At 36.6% G+C, this 20,913-nt stretch overlaps 2 protein-coding genes across 2 annotated transcripts; both read right to left on the reverse strand.

The window, feature by feature from the left end:
• Positions 1–3,851: 3,851 nt before the first annotated feature.
• On the reverse strand, positions 3,852–8,015 carry LOC139714039 (uncharacterized). The gene is made up of 3 exons (XM_071625767.1): positions 7,949–8,015; positions 6,833–7,144; positions 3,852–3,871 (listed from the first exon to the last, which is right to left on the reverse strand). Exons 1-3 carry the CDS (start codon positions 8,013–8,015, stop codon positions 3,852–3,854), a joined length of 399 nt encoding a protein of 132 aa, XP_071481868.1.
• A 9,951-nt stretch (positions 8,016–17,966) lies between these two features.
• Positions 17,967–19,021, reverse strand: LOC139714038 (uncharacterized). Its single transcript, XM_071625766.1, has one exon. The coding sequence runs from the start codon at positions 18,963–18,965 to the stop codon at positions 17,967–17,969; it is 999 nt and encodes a 332-aa protein (XP_071481867.1). The 5' UTR covers positions 18,966–19,021.
• Between the last annotated feature and the right edge of the window lie 1,892 nt (positions 19,022–20,913).

The raw sequence follows: 20,913 nt of genomic DNA on the forward strand, positions 1-20,913 counted from the left end.
GAGAGGTGTAATTTCATGACGGCCGAAACGGGCTTATCTGGATATGGATTTTCAACATATTGATATTAATCAAACTCCTCTTCATTAAATCTTAATCATCTGAAAATCTTCACACACATACTCACACCTTCAGTATCACACACAGGCATTCATACAGGGGAAATGAATAAGCTCAGTCGTAAATTTCGTGAATTTTTCAATTCGTCATTAATGCATTCATGGAACATCAAACTCGAATGCTTTATTCAGATGTCGAAATAGGAGATACATGTATACCGCACAAGCGAAATGTTTCTCACCATGATCTAGCATGAAATCAATTAATCTTTATATGTATAAGATCGCACAGACGTTTTCTCATTCTTTGGTGGTTAGCCTGGTGTTTTTTTAAATATATTGATCATACGTTTATTATTGCCAAGAAACTCATAGATAAATTACAAATACCAAGGAATAGCATTGATAAAAACGAATACTGCAAGTCAAATCCAGTCGCTTTCAAATTCTGTTTTTCTTGTATAAGAAATGATTTCATGCACTTAATTTCATCACATGGGTTGAGTTAAATGCAATACAATGTAAACTTGCTTGTTAAATCCGTCAGGGGTGACCAATAATCAATATTATACAAATGAGAGAGAGAGAGAATGTTCTGGTTAGGTAGACCTTAAAGGTAGGGGATACCTTTCACAGACCTCCCAAAATGCAGCAGAACATTAAATATGAACCTAAGGGGACTTGTTTAGGCCACTGATGAGAAATTTGGAAGTCAACAGTTACCTACAATTTGAATAATGCACAAAACTCAACTACTCAGTAGTTCTGTGTGTCAGCAACACTTAAGCCTTCTGTTGCAGTCTCGCAACAAGCCGTTTTGTTGCAGTCAATTTTTATCTATAAACACAAATGTAAAAGTATAAGAGCTGATGTAATAACATATAGAGTGTGTGGCAAGAATGTATATAGAAACGTTTGTAAGTTTTGATGAACTTTCTTCACAAAATATAGGCCTACATGATGGACACACATGCAGTGCATGGGTCTGCAAAGGTAGCCTAGTAATGTATTGGAATTTACGGTGAGCCCCGAAAAAAAATTCAATTCAAAATCTAACGGTCAATAAAAATGTACTAAATGTTACCTTCCACTTTCAATACTTTATGGGAGTTTCTTCAACATACCACTGTATTTATACAACTCTTCATTTAAGGCATGTAAATGGGATTCCCTACCTTTAATGCATGGATCTATATAAAACATGAGGGAAAAGTCAGAGGGAACATGAACCATGCATGCGTGTATGTATGTGTGTATGTATACGTATAACTGAGTGTATATCATATATATTTTTATGTATATATATATATATATATATATATATATATATATATGGTGCGAGAGATGGTTCCCTTCCCAAACGTGCACGGTGCCTCATTGTTGATTGCATACTGAAAGAAATTACACTGAGGCGGACGTTGCTCTCGATATTGAGTCTCCTTTTTATTCAGTCAAGCTTTCGGCCAGTCATCAGGCCTTCCTCAGGATCTACCAACAGAACAGTTATTATCTGAATAACCGGGGCCTGTTTCATAAAACTTGTCACCATTGACAAGTTGTCATAGATGTGACAAGCTACTGAAATCCTTGCAGCTGATTGGCTGAGAGCAAATTTGTCATAGAAATATGACAGTTGTCACTGATGACAAGTTTTATGCAACGGGCCCCTGATGTGTCATATAATGTAATGCAATTATGTATGTGGGTGTGTGTGTATGCATACATATGTACGCAACGCAAATAGATATATGAGTATAGTATATGTATGATTTTGTTTGTAATTATTATGCTCAGAATTATGAGAAAATATGGTTATTATATTTCAGCAGTATGATATAAGAATCTATTCATATATATATATATATATATATATATATATATTTGGATATATGATGTTATTTTGATGATGAGATGAGGCTAGATTGGATTTTGTATTGAATTGAATGATTGATTTGTGTACTGTATATAAAGAAAATAATTCTGAAGATTGGCAATGGTTATGGAATGGCATTACATATTACGACACATCAGGTCATTAAGATGATAACTACTCTGTTGGTAGATCCTGATGAAGGCCTGATGACTGGCCGAAAGCTTGACTGAATAAAAGGGAGACTCAAGATCGAGAGCAACGTCCGCCTCAGTCTAATTTCTTTCAGTATATATATATATATATATATATATATATATATATATATATCACGTTTATATTTATGCAGGTCTGTATGAGTTTGTGTTGTGTGTGTTTGTGTTTAAGGATGTATGTGTTTGACTAATGTGTAAAACATTAGATATATTCAGAGTGTAAATGTTTAACCACAACGAATACAATATTTTAATGTTTTCCACAGAAATTAGACATCTATTATAATTTAGATAGATTTGCTAAGAATGATTTGAAGTGTATTTGCTATAAGCGCATCTGACGTGCAATCCACTTCATAGTGCGCATGTAATTTCCGCTGGAATAAACTCATGCATGAATTACACCATCCACTGTTTTCAGATATCCATGCTCTACTCGTCCGCCGATCGTTTTTAGATAGCGTATAGTACAAATGTGCATGATCGATACCCAAAAGATTATTGACATTGCACGTTAAACACTTTCACTAGGTTCCCATCGTCGCGCGACTCGATATGCTAATATGTACTATCTATACCACGAATTGATTCTTAGTCAACGAGTGATCGTGGTGATCTTATCATGGCTTATCACATCTTGAGGTCTATGGTGGTAATCGTGTTGATCGTAGAAGAATTATTGGACTGTTCGAAAAATAACTACGATCAACAGAATGTCTTTAACTGACATGAAGATTTGATTAGGCCTACCTCTGATGATCAGCACGATTAGTCCCCGAGTAAGACCACGATTTCGGGCGAATCGAGAAAGTGGAACCAGCTTAGTGAATTCCACGAGAGTGGTAACGTACCATAAAGGATAATCAACACGACAGTTTCAATACCGCACGTATCAATATTTACATAATTTCAAAGATTACTTCACTTATGTGAGCTAGATTCGTTTTTTTAATCTTACAACGAAGATTAATACTATCATTAGCAATTGGTAATTTAGCGGTGTACGAAGACTAACTCACATCATTATTTGAGTCGTTATTCTAGTGTACAATTGATGAAAACCCTATAAATCTGATTTTCAAGTTATGTATGATAACAGGTCTGTGCCAGTAACGTCACTTTCATGGGCATAATATCATGCATGCCTTAAAGAGGGGCAATCCCTTTTGCATTCCTTCCCAAATAGTACGGAACATGACACATTCCATCAAAATGACAAGACTATTGTAAAGCTATAACATTATGTGATATTTGAAGGTTGTTAGCCGTTAAAATTCAAATAATACACCATTGCTCAACGTAACGTATTCTGCTGCTTAGGCATAGCTGCTGCATTAATTCTCCTGTGGTTGTAATATTATGATACTCATACTTCGAACAAAAGATACGCATGTTAAGCTGTCAGAAAGGAAGAATTCACGAGCTCATTTTACTTTATAATAAATAGCAAATAACGACACACCACTTAAGGAAGTAAGTGCATCACACAGATCTGTAAAACTGGAGTAGTAGTAGTTCAGATTTGTAATTTGTAAAATTATTCAAATCTGAACGGTCAATTAAATTCAACAAATAAAGATCCTCTTGAGTTCGAAATTTACAGAAGGTTGCCATATATTTTGCTCTTCAATACGTAAGGGTTCTCATCAATTTTTCTTTTAACTTAAAGAAATATTATGAAAGCATCTACTTCAGACATCATTTCACGTCTAAACGGAGCCCGTCTGCACTACACATTGAATAAAAAGTTTGATACAGATGATGAATCCCGATGGTGTGATGGAGAAGAATATTTTATCTTCCAACATCATTTGTTATCAAATTAAAATTAAGCGTTTGGGAGGTATGTAGGAGGCCCATAGGATTCTTTGAAAGGGTTGGGGGGGGGGGGTTCCGTACGTAATTAATTTTGAGAAAACGGACCTTGGATGTATGTGAAAATGTCGGACTACTTTTTCTCTATAACAAATATGGAATGTCTTACCACTGATGTATACAATTCAAAAATTTGTCATTACTATGTCGTAGAATAATTCCTGATAAAATAATGTCCGCGAGTAAGCAAGCGCTTCACAAATTTATTATTTTCATGTCACACACAGAATTATGGCATTTCTTTTCTAACTTACAACAGTAAGTATCTCATTTCATTGGTAGATACATTTCTCTTGAATGTTTCAAACCGTTAGCACTTATCCCGTGCATAAGATAATCAGTGCACGTTTAGGTTATATCATCGTTTTCCATCATCAGAGCATCGTCATCAATGACGCCGGAAGCTTTTAAATGCCCTATATATACAAGCGCGACTTTTGTACTCTCGGTTTTTACACCCTACCCCAATCGGTCGCTTTGCTCCCTCGCCGAGGATCTCACGCCGTAACATAATGTACCCCCTATTAATATAATCGTATAGTCCTTCGCACTTATTATTTTTCACTATATTAATTTTTTTCCTAGAAATTTGCTTTTAAATGCTCTATAAAGGCGACTTTTGTCCTCTGTTTTCAGAAAAAAAAAACCCTACCCTGGGAGAAGGTATTCCCCCTCTCACACCCTCCCCCGCTCGGTCACTTGGCTCCCTCTCGCCGAAGATCTCAAACCGTCACATAAATGTACTCCCGTATGTTATAATCATAGTCCTTCGCACTGATTTTTTCCACTATGTTTAATTTCCTAGAAATTTGCTTTTAAACTAATGCTCTATAAACGCGACTTTTGTACTCTGTTTTTACAAAAAGTCCCTACCGTGAGAGGTGGTATCCCTCCTCCCACATCCTACCCGTACTGAATTCAGTGTTTCTAGGGAAAATATGTGAAAAACATAATTCCTTCCTTAATATTTTAACAACTATTTATCCCATAAAATGGGGTACCAACTTGTAGGAAATTTAATTTTCTTTGATATGATATCATTTTTACCGTAATTGAATATTTTTTAACTAAAGTTATTCAAAAGGAGTTCAAAAATAATCCGTCTCCTAGCAACGGAAGGCGGCCATCTTAGAAATATGCAAATAAGACGCACGCGCAACCCTTTCTTCCGCTGGCGACAACCGGATTCGCAAAATACAGGTTCTGACGATCTTCAAACATATCGATTTTTTTTTTTTTGGGGGGGGGGAGCACGGGGACCCTTTCTGAAGAATTTATGATGTAACCCAATATCAGATACTTCCCTTCATTTTGTTATGAACAAAAAAAAAAAAGATATCCGTGGTTCATTTTAAACTCTGAAAGGCTATTTAGCAAGTTCTGTATTTCTTAGCGTTTTTAGCATAATATTTTTTTTTCACTTTAATCTTCCAATAAGAGAAAACTGTCATGTCTAACTTTTTTTCTTTTTTACTTTTAAATGTTATAATATGTTGTGATTAATTCCATGTTCTTGGAGGGAATCTAAAAAGACAAGAAACTGTTGATATGGGGAGCTGAATGGATTGAATTTGGTAACACAAAATAGAAAAAAAAATATATTTCATATAAGGAAAAGAAAGAGTAATTTGTCTTTCTTACTTCACCGGTTTCGATGAGATTTCATCAAGAGATAGCAGTGATCACCAACAAACCCCACAAACAGAACGCACGCAATTGCGCGCGGAGACATTATAACCCTTAAATGTTGCTGCAAAACCTATTGAACCATATCCCCTTTGATGTCGTGTAACTTTGAAATGAGTTGGTGTATTGGAAAGCCGTTTTCACACGATAATAGTTATGTTTTGGGAATAATTTTAGGAACATTCAAATGTTATTTGTAAACGCAAAGTATGGAAAAGAACATTATTACCGAATGCCGTATTTTTTTGGAAAAATGTTTAAAAAAATAATTCCTTCCTTAATATTTCATGACAAAAACTATTTATCCAATTAAATGGAGTATCAACTTGTAGGAAATTTAATTCTCTTAAAATGATACCATTTTTATGGCCATTTGATATTCCTAACTAAAGTTATTCAAAAATAATCCGTCTCCTAGCAACGGGCGGCGGCCATCTTAGAAATATGCAAATTAGACGCGCGCGCAACCTTTTTTTCCGCTGGCAACAACCGGATTCGGAAAATTCAGGTTCTGACGATCTTCGGACATATCGTAGAATTTTGTTTTAGAAGGGGGGGGGGGGGGGCGGGTGCACGGGGACCCTTTCTGGCTGCTAGACTAATGAGTGTTGCTTTGATATAACAGATTCATTTACGGACTTTTAAAGGTAGATAGTCCCGGTAGAGTAGAGGGCGCTGTTGATGATACTGCCGATCACCGTTACCATTGATACAAAGATTACCGAAGTTGAGCTGTCATCAAGAGTAAAGTGCGTAGGTGTTGCTAAGTAACGTTGCCTGCGTTGTCTTCTCTGCGCAACGCGCAGTCTGTAGTAATGCCAAGGTGCGTGCATATGTGCTTCGTATTATGACCTCACAAAAGAAGTTTGCTAAAGTTATCATTCCTCTCAGCCGAATCATGAACCGAACTGTGATCGGACCACTGACTACAGTGGATCGGACTTCTTCGGACTCGGGGAAGTGGGCCAAAGCGTAAGCGCCAAAGAGGAGTCAATAGCGTAGGTCCTTAAATAGGAAACTTGCGCCGTGCACCCGCGTACACATTTGACTAAAACACGGGGACCATGCACTTTTAATAGTGACACACCCGCCTCTTCGAAATATGTTATTATAACAACGGAAAACTTACAGTAAACTGTCAATAATGTAGAATTTCCAAAATCCTGAAGGTTTGCCAGGGTCACGTCACAATAGTAGCGTCCCTCATCTGCCACCTCCAAGTCGCTGATGACGAGGCTAAAGTTCTTGTCGATGTCGAAGCGCTCCTCCACACTCTCAAAGTTTCCTTCGACGAATCTAGCTTTGACTGTCCTTGCTTGCTGATCTGAGCCGGTCTCCTTGGACCAGTACACAATGATAGGCTCCTCCTGGATGTCGCACTTTAGTAGGATATCTTCCCCTCTCCATCCCTGAACGTCGGGGGCAGTGCCTACTACTGAGGCTGGACGATTAAAAATGTGAATACAACAGCAAGTTCATGTCGTCATAAATGAGTGAATGAATGAATGCATGCATGGATTAATTCATGAACGTAGTAACTACGTATAAGGAAACATTATAGTACAGTATTAGTATAGATGAGAATTGGGCTTTTAACTTTTTGTGAGATACCAAAAAAAAAACACTTATGAAAAAGTACAGAGCATACCATTTTTAAGATGATTTCAAAGTTTATTTGATGTAAATCGGGTTTGGAATGAATGAAACATCCAAAACAAAGTAAAATAAAGCGATCGTAATAAAATGTGGGTCCCACACTTCATTGAATCGCTCTCTTTTGGATATCTCAGCCATTTCAAAACCAATTTTCGTCAAATTAATTCTTCGAGGAATTTCTCATTATCTCAACAAAAAAATTAAAAACCCGAAATTAGCTCTTAACCAAACTATATGAGCCCTTCAATGTTGACAATTCATAAAGATTGAGAAGAATAATGAATCTTAATGGAACTCTTTCGTCAGATATCTCTTTGAGAAGTCAAGTCGTTTCTTCGCTCTTTTTAATTCGTTCAGCCAGCCCCTTGTGTTCACCTCGCATTTCTTTTTTCAGTTTTAATTTCCAAAACTGCTTGACAAGATATGTTTCTTTTAATGGTAAATATCGTGAATTTCTACTCTGGTTTGCCTAATTTGTTCAATTTGTGCACACCATTCAGTGATATCAATCAGTGAGACCAGGTAACCCTCACGTAACACGAATGAAAGTTCATAGAAATATAAGAGTCACACATATAGTCACGCTTACCACCAGAGCCACAAAACGCAGAAGAGGCCAATGTTAGGAGCAGAACCAGATCGTATGTTCTATCCATCATAGGTCGTCTATCATAGACACATTTTATATTTTAAAGTGAGCACACTTTTTGATTCCAACGTAAGGTAAGCCTGTCCAATAATCACAACGATAACAGTTCCAGAAAGGGAGAGAAAGACAAGCACATCCCATGCGAAGAACCCTGTAGAGAAAACAGAATTCCTTCAGCAAGAGAAATGTAAGAAAGTAAATGAGTCGTTCCACAGCTTGCGTGTTATCTAGTTTGCCCAAGTCCCTGTGTCTCGAACATTGACGTGGCATTTCACGTACTGCTGACATTTTTATCTTGCTGGGGACATAGTTCATGATTCATGAGGTTTACTTGTATATTGACTATTTGCAGTGGTTGATAATGCTTTCGAATGAGGCACAGCACGATCCTGACGTTGTTTACTTTGTTCTCAACCAAAGGTCAATTTCAAATGTAATTTGCATTATGGAGCTGGTGTATGCGTGCAGTCTAACACAGTGTGTGATAAAGTATCCAATATTACTTTGTTATTACGTTATAGAAATAACACTTCAACCTTTCACGATAATACCATAGATTACTCCGAGGATTAAATACAAACTCAGATTCATTAGGTATCTTTTCCCATCTGAAATTTTGAGTGAAAATGTTCAGTTTCACTAGTTTCGGAGTTACCTCAGGGATCACTCTAAAATCTTCTAGTGATCCCTTAAATTACTTCAAAATTAGTGAAAACTAACATTTTCATTCAAAATTCACCCAACATAAACCTGAAACTCACTTTTTTCTGTTATTCAATCCTTCTAGAGTGAAAGTTTTCACTCTTCTTTTTTTTTTAGAGTAGGTCGTCCGGATTCAGTTTTCTGTTCTACTTGTTAGCATAGGTGTTGTTATGGTCACTGGGTAGATATGAAGAGTGGTTGAGATGAGCTCATCCTAATAATTATAATTTCAAATTGATTGTCCTTCATTCAGGCAGCTTATCTTAGCATGCTTAGATTGATATCATTTAAGTACCAACTCGTGTACTTAGTACCAACAGTGTTTTGCCAATTCTGAAGTCTCTTCTCTTTCCTGTTCTTGTGTATTATATGATTTGTAGTTTTGTGTCTGCGTCAAAGGGGCATGAGCGTCCCAAGGTTGAACTGTTTGTTAATACAGTAAGCAGGTTGTTCCCTCCCAATTCCATCACTTTTGCATTCGTAGTCAAGAAAGGCTCAAAGAGTAGTTCAAGTTCAAACGAATTTTATCAGCACCCTACTTAGTTTATTTTCGACTTATAAGCATTCACTTTCATTGCATATCGGTGATTTTTATAATCAATTCAATTCAATTCAATTCAAAGTTTATTTCATTTTCCGACAAAACATAAGTTACACTTCTTTTGACAACAGAGAATAAGGTAAACAGAACATTATGTATTGAAAAGAATGTACAACATTGAGGACCTTATAGTAATTATACATTGTTGTGAAAAAAGAAACAGAAGTGATCGAAATGAGGTACATGTATAACTTTGCTTAAAGTGCGAAAAATGGAGAGACCCACTAAAAAGACAGAGCTTGTAGAATGTGGGCCCCTCTGGAAAAATAACATCAGTGGGAAGATAATTGAAGCATCATAAATACAAAAGGAAAAAGAAAAGAAAAGAAGAAGAAGAAGTCTGGAAGCCCACTGAGAATTAGATTCACAGATAAATACATTTACTTTTATAGACGCGAACGAACATAGAAAACGACTAGACAACGAAACAACTACTGAAGAAAAGGTTGTACGGGACAAAACGGAATGGACAAGACTAACAAACAGAAGACAAAATAGCAAACGAAAATGCACAACAGAGACAGCGATCTCCGACAGAAGCATGTCAAGAGAAACAGATGATAGTTGTGGAGAAAAAAAGTGATATTGTAACGCCAGAAAGGAGAAAAGCAAGGAAATGAGGGGACGTATGAACTGGAGTAAGACAGAAATTCAAGTCTTGACGCTTTGGGCGATAGCGTAGATGGCAGCAGACATCCACTAAAAAGAATACAATTTTTTCTTCAAAGAGGAAAAAAGGTAATTAAGTCAGTAAGTGAGAAAGAAGGCCAAACGGCTAGTTCAGTACTGTAGAGTCATACGATTGCAATAGAAAGGACCTCAGTCTCCTCTTGAAAGAATATATAGATGGGGCGTTTTTTATATCATGATTCAAAGAATTCCAATAATTTGGGCCTATATAAATAAGTGTATTTTTAGCAAGGATCGTGCGTAAAAGGGGTAAATGAAATTCATTGGAACGCCTAGTGGGATATTCATGAAATGATTGGTTTTTGAGGAACATAGAATCAAAAATAGATGGAAGCAAATTGTTGCAATAATTGTACATAAATTGGCCTAAATTATACAAAAACAGATCTTTAATTTTCAAGAGCTTGCTAGAGGCAAACAACGTGTTTGTATGAGAACGTACAGGGGAATGGCAGATAACGCGGAGGGCTTTCTTTTGCAAGAGGGACACTCTTTCAAGTAAATTCTGATGCGTGTTGCCCCAAACTAAAACTCCATAATTCAAATGAGGCAATATTAACGACGAATATAACATAAGTAATACTTTTTGTGGAATATAAAATTTCAATCTATTTATAACACCTATATTACGCGATATTATGTTACAAATATTATCAACATGTGATTTCCAGGAAAGTTTATCATCCACAATGACCCCCAAGAATTTAATATTTGATACTCTTTGTAGATGAGAATCATCTAAAACTATATTTGTGTTTAAATTATCAACAGTATTACTAAAAATCATATATTTTGTTTTTTGAGCATTGAGTGATAACTTGTTAGCTCTGACCCAGTTGGTCACTTTTTGCAATTCAATATTGATTTTGTGAACGAGAAAATCAATATCGTTATGGGCGAAAAATACATTTGTATCATCTGCGAAATGAATAAAAGAGAGATCATCAGATACGCGACAAAAATCATTTATATAGATAATGAACAATAACGGCCCTAAAATACTTCCCTGTGGGACGCCACATTTAACTTCTCTGATAACTGAATCATTATTATTAATTGTAACAAATTGTTTTCTATCGACTAAATAACTCTTGAACCACTCCAAGGCCTTCCCACGTACTCCATAATGCGATAACTTATAAAGTAAAATGTCATGATTGATGGTGTCGAAGGCCTTGGAGAAGTCCAAGAAAATACTAACTAAATGAGAATGATTATCAATGGCATGAACTACTCTATCAACGAAATATAAAAGAGCATGCGAAGTACTATGTTTTTCACGAAAACCAAACTGAGAGTTCGTAAAAACTTCATGTACCTTCAAAAAATTGATCATTCTCTTATAAATAAGTTTTTCTAAAACCTTAGACAGTGAGGACAATAATGAAATTGGGCGATAATTGCTGACTACAAATTTATCGCCTTTCTTAAATATTGGTATTACTTTAGCCAATTTCATTTTATCGGGAAACACACCGTTAAAAATTGACAAATTAAATATATGAACAAGTGGATCAGCAATCGAGGAAATAACACCCTTAAGTATAAAATTATCTATCTCATCATAACCAGAACTTCGTTTGTTCTCAAAAGAGGAAACTATATCAATAATTTCAAATCTATTAGTCGGTGTAAAAAATATGGAATCAGAGTTGCGCTGGCCTAAAAATTCAGTAAAATGAGTTTCTGTTGCAGGAATAGTTTGAGCATAGTTTTCACCTATTTCTGAAAAATAGGAATTAAAAATATTTGCAATATGAAGAGAATCATTAATCAATTCATCATTCATTTTAATTTTGTCAATGTCAGAGTTTTTACTCGGAACATTCATGGCCTGTTTTAGAACTTTCCAAGTATTTTTCATATCAAACCTATATCTCGAGAATTGCTTAAAGTAATATCTTTTCTTTTCAGAACGTAAAATCATTGTCAAAGTATTTTTGTATGATGTATATCTATTCTTCGATCGCTCAGTTTTTTCCAACTTATATTTATAATACAAACGATTTTTCCTATTAATTGAACGAAGGATTGATTTTGAGATCCAAGGTAACCTGGGTGTTTTTTTGTAATCTGTTCTATTTTTTTGTTTTGGAATTACATCATCTAAATGATGATTGAATATTTCCATAAAATTATGAAAAGATATATTGATATCATCGCTGCCAAACACTCCTGACCAGTCAGCATTCTCGAGAGCCACATCAAAACTAGCTAACTTTTCGGGTGAAACTCTACGACTAAACAAAGGAAATGAGGGAGGTTTAATATTAGATGAAGTTTTAAGAGTAAAATAAGTCATTATTGGAAAATGATCAGTCATATCTGAAATAATTAGGAAAGAGTCGGGGAGGGGTAGAATATTACAAAAAATGTTATCAATGAGGGTGGCAGAACGATCTGTAATACGTGTGGGTTTGGAAATGAGCGGAAGAAAGGATGAGGATAAAAGTGTGTGAAGAAAATCACTAGAGATATTATCATGCTCAGATTTCAGCAAATCAATATTGAAATCGCCGAGTAAAAGGCAATCCTTATTTCGGAAAACGTGTGAATTTGCCAAATCTGAATAATAGGTTAAAAAATCATTAGCGTTTGAATTAGGAGGTCTGTATACAATGCCTAACATAAGATTTTTACATCCTGGGATGAGGATTTCTATAAACAAAGATTCAACCGTTTCGTCCATTCTAGAAATATCTTGATGGACAATAGTTTCAAAGGAACCTGATATGTACAATGCAACACCCCCACCATTCTTATCAGGCCTATTATTAACAAATAAATCGTAACCATCAATTGCAAAGGAATTTTCTGCATTAGAAGTTAGCCATGTTTCACTTAATCCAATAACCGATAACGATTGACTTTCATCAGATTCTAATAAGTACTTTAAATCATCAAAATGTTTATTTAAACTCCTAATATTTAAGTGTAACAAACAAAACGTATCCTCAGAGAAGTTATGAATCATATCTTTGTATTGATTTACTGTAATATAATTGCATAACATATTTTGAGTGAAATCATTACTAAAATCATGAGGCAATTCATTTGTTCCTGTATTCAGGGTATCGGTAACAAAATCATCATAAGGGGTGGTTCCTGTACTGGTTAGCCCACTAACTGGGTCAGAGTCTAACCTAGTGTTCCTAAACAATTCAAAAAAGTCATCATTCGATACGGAATAAAATGGAGCATTAAAAAAATTAGCCATGATTAAAGGTACGAGACGAGATTATAAAAGTCTGCGATGTCAACAAAACTAGGATGTCGTAAATAAGTGGATGATACAAGAAAATAACCAGTCGCCAGAAAGAGGCAAAACACTGGAGTAATCTACAAGTATAAATGGCGTCAAAATCACGATAAGCAGGAGATCGCTGAGGAGAAGAACGTGAAACGAGAAAGAGCAGAATAAGGTAAGTGAGAACGTTCAGAAGCATCGTCAGAGAAAGACATAGAACACACACAACACAACACAATAACAAGAATAAATCAAGTGTCTCTGTGGGCTTCCGAAAGAGGAGGACAGGGATGAGAAGGGAAGTAAAAGAACGAGCTCGACCGGCTGTAGTCGAAAGAGGAGAAGTACAAAGACGTGAGTTGCGCTAGCGTAAGAATTCAAAGTGCTGCACAGTGCGCAAACTTGTGAATTGCAGCATAGACACACCAACTTGACGGAAAAAAAAGAATCAGTAAGAGTTCAGTGGAAGCAGTATATATCGACAGCATGAATGGCTGTCCGTGCCAATCATACATTTTTGGCAAAGCCAAACATCCAAAGTTACATAAAAGGAAGAAGAAGAAGAAGAAGAAGAAAAAAAAAAAAAAAGAACTCGCCACCTGCAACGTTACCTTTAAATTCTTGATCACAAGGTTCATTGGAACAACATTCCATTGGTACTGTCATATGGTACATTATACACGATGTCACGTGGATGTTGCTTAATAGTAATAATGCAAATCAAGAGAAGACATACATACACAGAAGATATTACCTAAGATTCATGAGATTCAATATAGAACATGAGGCCTTAAACCATGTCATAGAATTGAAAATATAAAGTGAAAATAGAGGTACTTGGAATTCAATAGTAGGACCACTTCAGCAATGTAACCAGGTACATGCATGTTCTGTTCATAATAGTTAACAAAAAAAAAAAAGAAAAAAAGGGTTTAATAAAAAAGGAGAAACGCCTTGCGGCAGGTATGGCCTGTCTTTCGTCAAACAAATGAATTCCCGATTAAAAGAACAGTAAGAAATAAAAAGGCTGAGATTTCATGGTGGGTTATTAGGCTGGGAGGAAAAAAAAAATGACCCGTGAACTATTATACCACCCTAAAGGGAGAGGGGAATGACTGCTTGAAATGAAAGAGTGGCAAGTGTTTTGAAGACACCCGCATACTTTGGATGGAATCATTGATAATAAAATGACAGTTTGAAAATGTTTACAAAGAATACCCCTGACAAAAAACGACAACAACAAACAAACATGGGGGTGACCCCAAGGGCTTGACCTATCCAAGGAAAAAAAAAAAAAAAAAAAAAAAAAAAGAGAAACGAAACAGTTGAATTACATGGTGACGCATGGTTATATAATGACACCTTCCAAAAGAGCACCGGGATAAACTTATAGATACATGTGAACAGAAGCCTTTGAGCCGCTCTTCAACCGCTTGGAAAGCGGGATTGGGGTAGCGTCCTGGAGGACATTAAACACATTTGCAAATAATCGAACTTTGTTGTAGAAATGACACGCTGTACGAGGTCAATGCTTAACAATGCAAATCGAGAGTAGACATTACATATACAGAGAAGAGAACATAGGATTCATGTGGTTCAGTGAAACATCGGGTTTTAAAATGCATGTCACGGTCATCGATCGTATCTTAGAATTGAAAATAAAGAGAAAATAAGGGTAAGTGTAATTAAATAAACGATTTTGGCGATGTAACAACAGAAAAATAAGAAAAAAAAAGAAATCAGCAACAAGGACTCCCGATTTAAGAACCGAGAGAATCAAAATGGCTAGAAGAATCAGAATGGCTGGTGACACATGACACCTTCAAAAGGGACATCAAGATAAACTGATAAATTCATGTGAACAGGTGCCTTGTCTGCACTTCAAAAGCTTTGAAAGGAGGTAGGGGTAGCGTCCGGAAGGACGTTTAAAACACATCACACACATTGCATAGGCAAATAATCAGACAATGTTTAGAAGCGACATGCCATACACAGTCAGTGCTTAACAATTCAAATCAAGTGTAGGCATTTCATAAACAAAGAGAAAAGAACCTAGAATTCATTGTGGTCCAATAAAACATCTGGTCATTTAAATGAAGATCGCGGTCGGCCACCGTGTCTAGAATTGGAAATAAAAGAGAATAGTGGTATGTGTAAATACAACAGACCCCTTAGCAATGTAACGAGATTCATGCATGTTCTGTTCACAGAGGTTCACAGGAGTTGCCCGTAGCAACAAAAGGAGAAAAAAAAAGACATGGGGGGGGGGGGGGCTTGGCCTATCAGATGTCAAGATAACCAAATGAATTTCCGACTTAAGAACCGAAAGAAACGAAACAGCTGAATTTCGTGGCGGCACATAGTTACATTATAACACCTTGAAAGAGAACATCTAGATACACTGACAGTGATGAACAAGTGCCTCTGACCGCCCTTTAACCGCCTTGAAAGGGTGTAGGGGTAACGTCCGGAAGGAGGTTGAACACATTACGTAAGCAAATAATCAGACAATGTTTTAGAAGTGACATACCGTACGTAGTCAAAGCTTAAATATACAGAAAAAAAAGACATTACAGAAAGCCTTAGCTAGGATTGTTGTGGTTCAATAGAACATAAGGTGTTAAAATGCAGATCACGGGCATCAGCCTTGTTATGGAATTGAAAATAAAAAGAAAGTTGGGGTACTTGAAATTCAATAGACCACTACGGCAATGTAACCATATTCATATGTCCTGTTCACCAGAGCTCACAAAAGTTGCCCATAGCAACCAAAAAACATTGTGAGGCGTGGCCCGACTATAACATCAAACAAGTGAATTCCAAGCAGAAGAGGCAAAAGATACGAAACAGCTGGATTACTAGGCTGTTGGAAAAAAAAAAAAAACATGAACTAAATACCACCCTAAAAAAGTGGTCTAATGGTGGTAAGCTCTGAAAATATAGACAATTGCAAAAATACCATACAAAGAGTGGCGGGTTTTTGCGGTGGGCTCTGCACACTTCGGGTAAAAGTGCTGATAATGTTCTAAAATTTTCAAAGAACACCCCTAAAATGCCTAACATGGTGTTTTAAAATGTGAAGAAAATAGGGGTACATGTGGATGTAATTCAATAGACCATTTTGAACAGTGTAACGAAACTCTTGCATGTCCTGTTCACGAAAATTCACTAGAGTTGCCCATTTACGTGGGAACGTAGTGAAAAACGGATTGAGTAAAGTATAATAGGGACCAAAAAATAAATTGTAAGAGGCCTGGCTTGGCCTGTCTATAACGTCATAGATGTGAACGTCAAAGAAGTGAATACCAAGCTTATGGGCCCAAAGAAACGAAACAGCTGAACTACTTAATGCCCGGGGGCATATTGCTGTTAGGAACAGAGACGCCGGTGAACTAAATATCACCTTAAAAAAAAAAGAGCGGTCAAATGATGGTAAGCACTGAATGCGGCAGATACCATGCAGATAGTAGCATTTGTTTTGTTTTGTTTCTCTCTTTTCGGTGAGCTCCCCACCCTTTGGATGAAAGTGCTAACAATGTGACTATTCTAAAATTCAAATTGTCTTGAGGGACGTTAGACAACTATTAACATAATCCTCAGAGGAGGAGATGTAGCACAGGTACAAGAATAGTAGGACAAAAGAAAAAAAAATGTCGGTTTTATAATCAATATTTAAAGTTGTGATTCAAATTGCGCCGCATCTTAAGTATCGGGGTAAAAGGAATAGTACGTGGCATGGCGAGTACGTCAAAAACAATTATTGTAATTGAAAAATTACTTGTACTATATGATACCCTGTTGGGCGTTAGAAAATAATTGATTGTTATTTATATACGAATAAAAAAAAATATACATATATATATAATGCCTGGGGTAGATTAGGTGAAGGGTGGACAAAATTTAAACAGTAAAATTATTTATTTATCTATTTATTTTTCACAATGCATGGACTAAAATCCTAAGAAATCACACCAAGGTGTACTTATAATTCAACATCTCTGAACATAAGAAAAATGGCAAAACCGTGGGTAAACCATAATATATCATAAATACTGGGTATATCGTTGATTGAGGGGTGAATAAGGAGGGAAATTATGATTATTACCGTTAAAAATATATATGTTTGGTTTTTTTTTTTGATAAAACGTTTGTCTTTACGTGTGTAAATAATAACTCATGATAATTTCAATATTGGAAAAAACTCAGTAAAAGGCATTCAAAGGAGAAAAGGGTTGCTTAGCTTGGTGTCGTAACATTTGATAAAAATGAAATAAGAATGTGGCCATCCTTTGTGATACTATTACACTGTGTTGCTCACAAGTAGTGGCGTGCAGAAACGCGTAGTCGATAGAAGTGTACAGTGTTTCTCTTTGTGTACCTATCAAATGGACAGCAACGTTTATCAGAGTTATTCAATAAACTTATCATTACTAACTTCACACATAGTTTTATATAGAGGAAAAGAACAAAGGACTCATCTGCATATTGCATGTGATGCGTATCATAGGAATACACATATATGCAAAATGAACGACAATAGACGAAAACGTATATAAAGACAAATGAAAAGTACTGATTCAACTTGATTGAATTACAATGACATTTTTTTTTTAATGTGGAAAGGGTATTACATTTAGGCCTACGAAAACCACAGAAGAAATTTGTGACTTTACCTCTTCATATTACAATCATAGGTATTCGAATAATTGGAGCAACGGTCAATCCGACCAGGTAGACCAGGCGGAAGATGGCTCGTTTGGATGTTTGGTCATGAGAACTACTTTGGCACCACGAACTGCTATTTTTGTTTTCAGATTCTTGGTCTTGCGGAGATTGTATGCGATGGATGCTAAACGGCCGCGTTCGCGTTTCATCCTCGGGGGGAGGTCGGTGCGGACCGTGATGCGGACCCGTGCTGGGGACTTCTCGGTGGCGTTCCTTGGGCGTCGCGGTTGCTCGAAAGCACGAAGCAAGTTGTCACGATCACTCATCCTCGCAAAGCGGACTATGATGGGGTCCGGAGGTTCAGGGGCGTTGGTAGCGCCAATGGGGGTACTCTTGGTGGGGAGACGATGGATGTTAACCACCGGGATCTTCATCGCTTCCTCTGTTGAAATTTCCAGAAGGTGGGCGAACGCCTTCGCTGCTTCTTGATAAACATTCTCGTTTGGGTGGGATACAATGCCGTAGAAAAGCAAATTTTGTTTGCGGTGGTGAAGCTCTTGTTGAATAAGCTTGTCTTCAAATTCGGCCTTCATTTGATTTAGTTGCCGCTGAAGTTCCGGGATTTTCTCGGCCTCAACGGATTGGATCCTCGCAGACGTGTCGGCGACCGAACCTTCAAGGTCCTGCATAGTGGATTTCACTGTGGCAATATCGGTTTTTACGGCATTCAGATCAGAAATAACGTGGTCCAGTTTGTTATTAATTTCCGTCTTGAAATCCGCAAACATGTTTCGTAGTTCAGAAATGATAGCGTGACCAGTATCTGATGGAACGTTGGGGGCCTGCTCAGAATCGCCTCGGCGGCTGGTGGGGTGTGGTTGGTGGGGCATGCCGGGTCTACTCGCCGAAGGCCTGCCAATTGACGAGGAAGCACTCACCGGTCTAGGTTGAGGGGGTGTGCTGACAGAAGTTCCGCGGGGATTTTTGTCCTTTTGCACGGTAGATTTACGGAAATTATAGGCAGAGCTTCCTTTAATTGGTCCAGTGTTCATATTTCTGTAGCTGCAATAAAGATTTAGGTAGCATTAAGGTATGCAGTTCATAGTAGCTGGGTGTTGAAGGAGCTAGCTGCGCCCCACGTCCGTCTCGTTAGCCGGCCATGCGTAGATAGCCAATCTCTAAGGCCTGTTAAATACAAAACAAAATACGGTTTGTTGATATGCACTTTTTTGCAATTTGGGTATATAAGACTAACTTTTTTCCATTTTCGGATTAACGAATCATCGAAATAAAAAACCTTCGCAAAAACAAATGTTTCATTTCGAATTCACAAATATTGGGAATAGCGAATTTTGTAACATTTTCGATTAAATGATCGGAATAACAAGTTTTAGTCATCAATCCTATTAGAATTTATTTCATACAATCAAAGAGAAATTCATTTAATTTGGCGACGACAAGTTGTCATTTAGTTTCGTAATTTCAATTTATTCCCTAACAATATGAAAATGACACTTAACGCTTAAGATGGAATGGTCACAGCCCATGCTTTTTATTTATATATGTCCACGTCCACATTTCCACGTCAGTGTTTACATTTTGGGTCCCATATATAGCTTTTGTAACCTCCCTGTTTCAAAAATATCAGTTGCCACAACCGACCCTAATGTAGACCTATGTTTTTGTTCTGTTTTGTTTTTCTAAGAATGTCTTGCTTGTTTCAAAGTGCCCCAGCCGACCTATATCGGACGTAGTTGAGATATTTTCGTACTCTCTCCGACCCTCATAGCCTTGCATGAATGAATGTCTACTTGTGTATTATCATTATCATTATTGTCATTATTATAATTAGTAGTAGTAGTAGTAGTCGTAGGAGTAGTATTATCATCATTGTTATAATGGCGTAGAGGGGATATTATATCCATGCTATTTGACCATTGACAGCCACAAAACAGCATTGGGATGAGTATCATTTACGTGTAGGACATGTTATAGAAAATCTCGATTGTCGGTAATCATTTAGCTGCCATGATTTCTTTGTTTGTATGAAAAAGTTCTTTGCTATCAAATATGAGAACAAAGTCAAATGAAGCCAACTCACATCAGAGACCAGAGTATTATTATGGCTTTACTTTAACGGCTCTGATATCCGAAACATTAACCTTTGATCATTCTGGGTGGCAGAATGCTAGCACATTGAATATTATTGTATTACTTAAGCAGTAGGCTTTTCAAAAATGAGAAAATAATTCAAATTTTGGGTCACATCTGCGGAAGCGACATTTATATGAAAAACAAATAAATGCACGTTAACATAATTGATATGCCATGTTTAACTTCGTTGCACTTATAACTTTGTAAGAAAGCTATACTACTTTACAGCAAGTCAGCAAGGTTAATGATTAATTGTTTATTGTCAGTTTCATATGTATGAATAAAGACTGAACTTTGAATTTCAAACATGCGCCAAATTGTGTACGTTGTAACCAGCACAAAATTTTGAGGAGACATAATCAGTCACGTCTCCTTATTGCGCACTTTAGAACCTTTGTTCTAAACAGAATTTTGAGAATTGTGTTCATGTTCAGTAAACACAGGAGATGCCCGTTGTCACGGTTGTCTTCAGGAGTAGGCGGACTTCGATTCATGATAAAATTACACCTACACTTCCATGTACAGCCCGTATATAGAATATTATGTCGATCAGATTTACATTTCTTATCTTTATTGAACAGTTACGATATAAACAGCTTCTACTGAGTAGACCTGTTAACGTTCTGTCTAACTATACGGTGTCATAAATATGAAGGATAATGAAGGGCAAAGTATGATGAAACATAATAAACCGAAAATTAACTCCGCAACCCGTGGAGAAAGGAAATGCGAAATCTTCCTAAGAATAATGATGAAAAGTTATGGTTTTGTTTATCCCGTGCTCGTTTTTTTTTTTGTATACTGTTTCTTATGTTAACCTTAATTTCAGCCATAACTGATGGGCTT

This window comes from Diadema antillarum, unplaced genomic scaffold, assembly GCF_040938485.1.
Source record: "Diadema antillarum isolate AM-2024a unplaced genomic scaffold, OU_Dant_1.0 seq00002142_RagTag, whole genome shotgun sequence".
Taxonomy (NCBI): Eukaryota; Metazoa; Echinodermata; class Echinoidea; order Diadematoida; family Diadematidae; genus Diadema; species Diadema antillarum.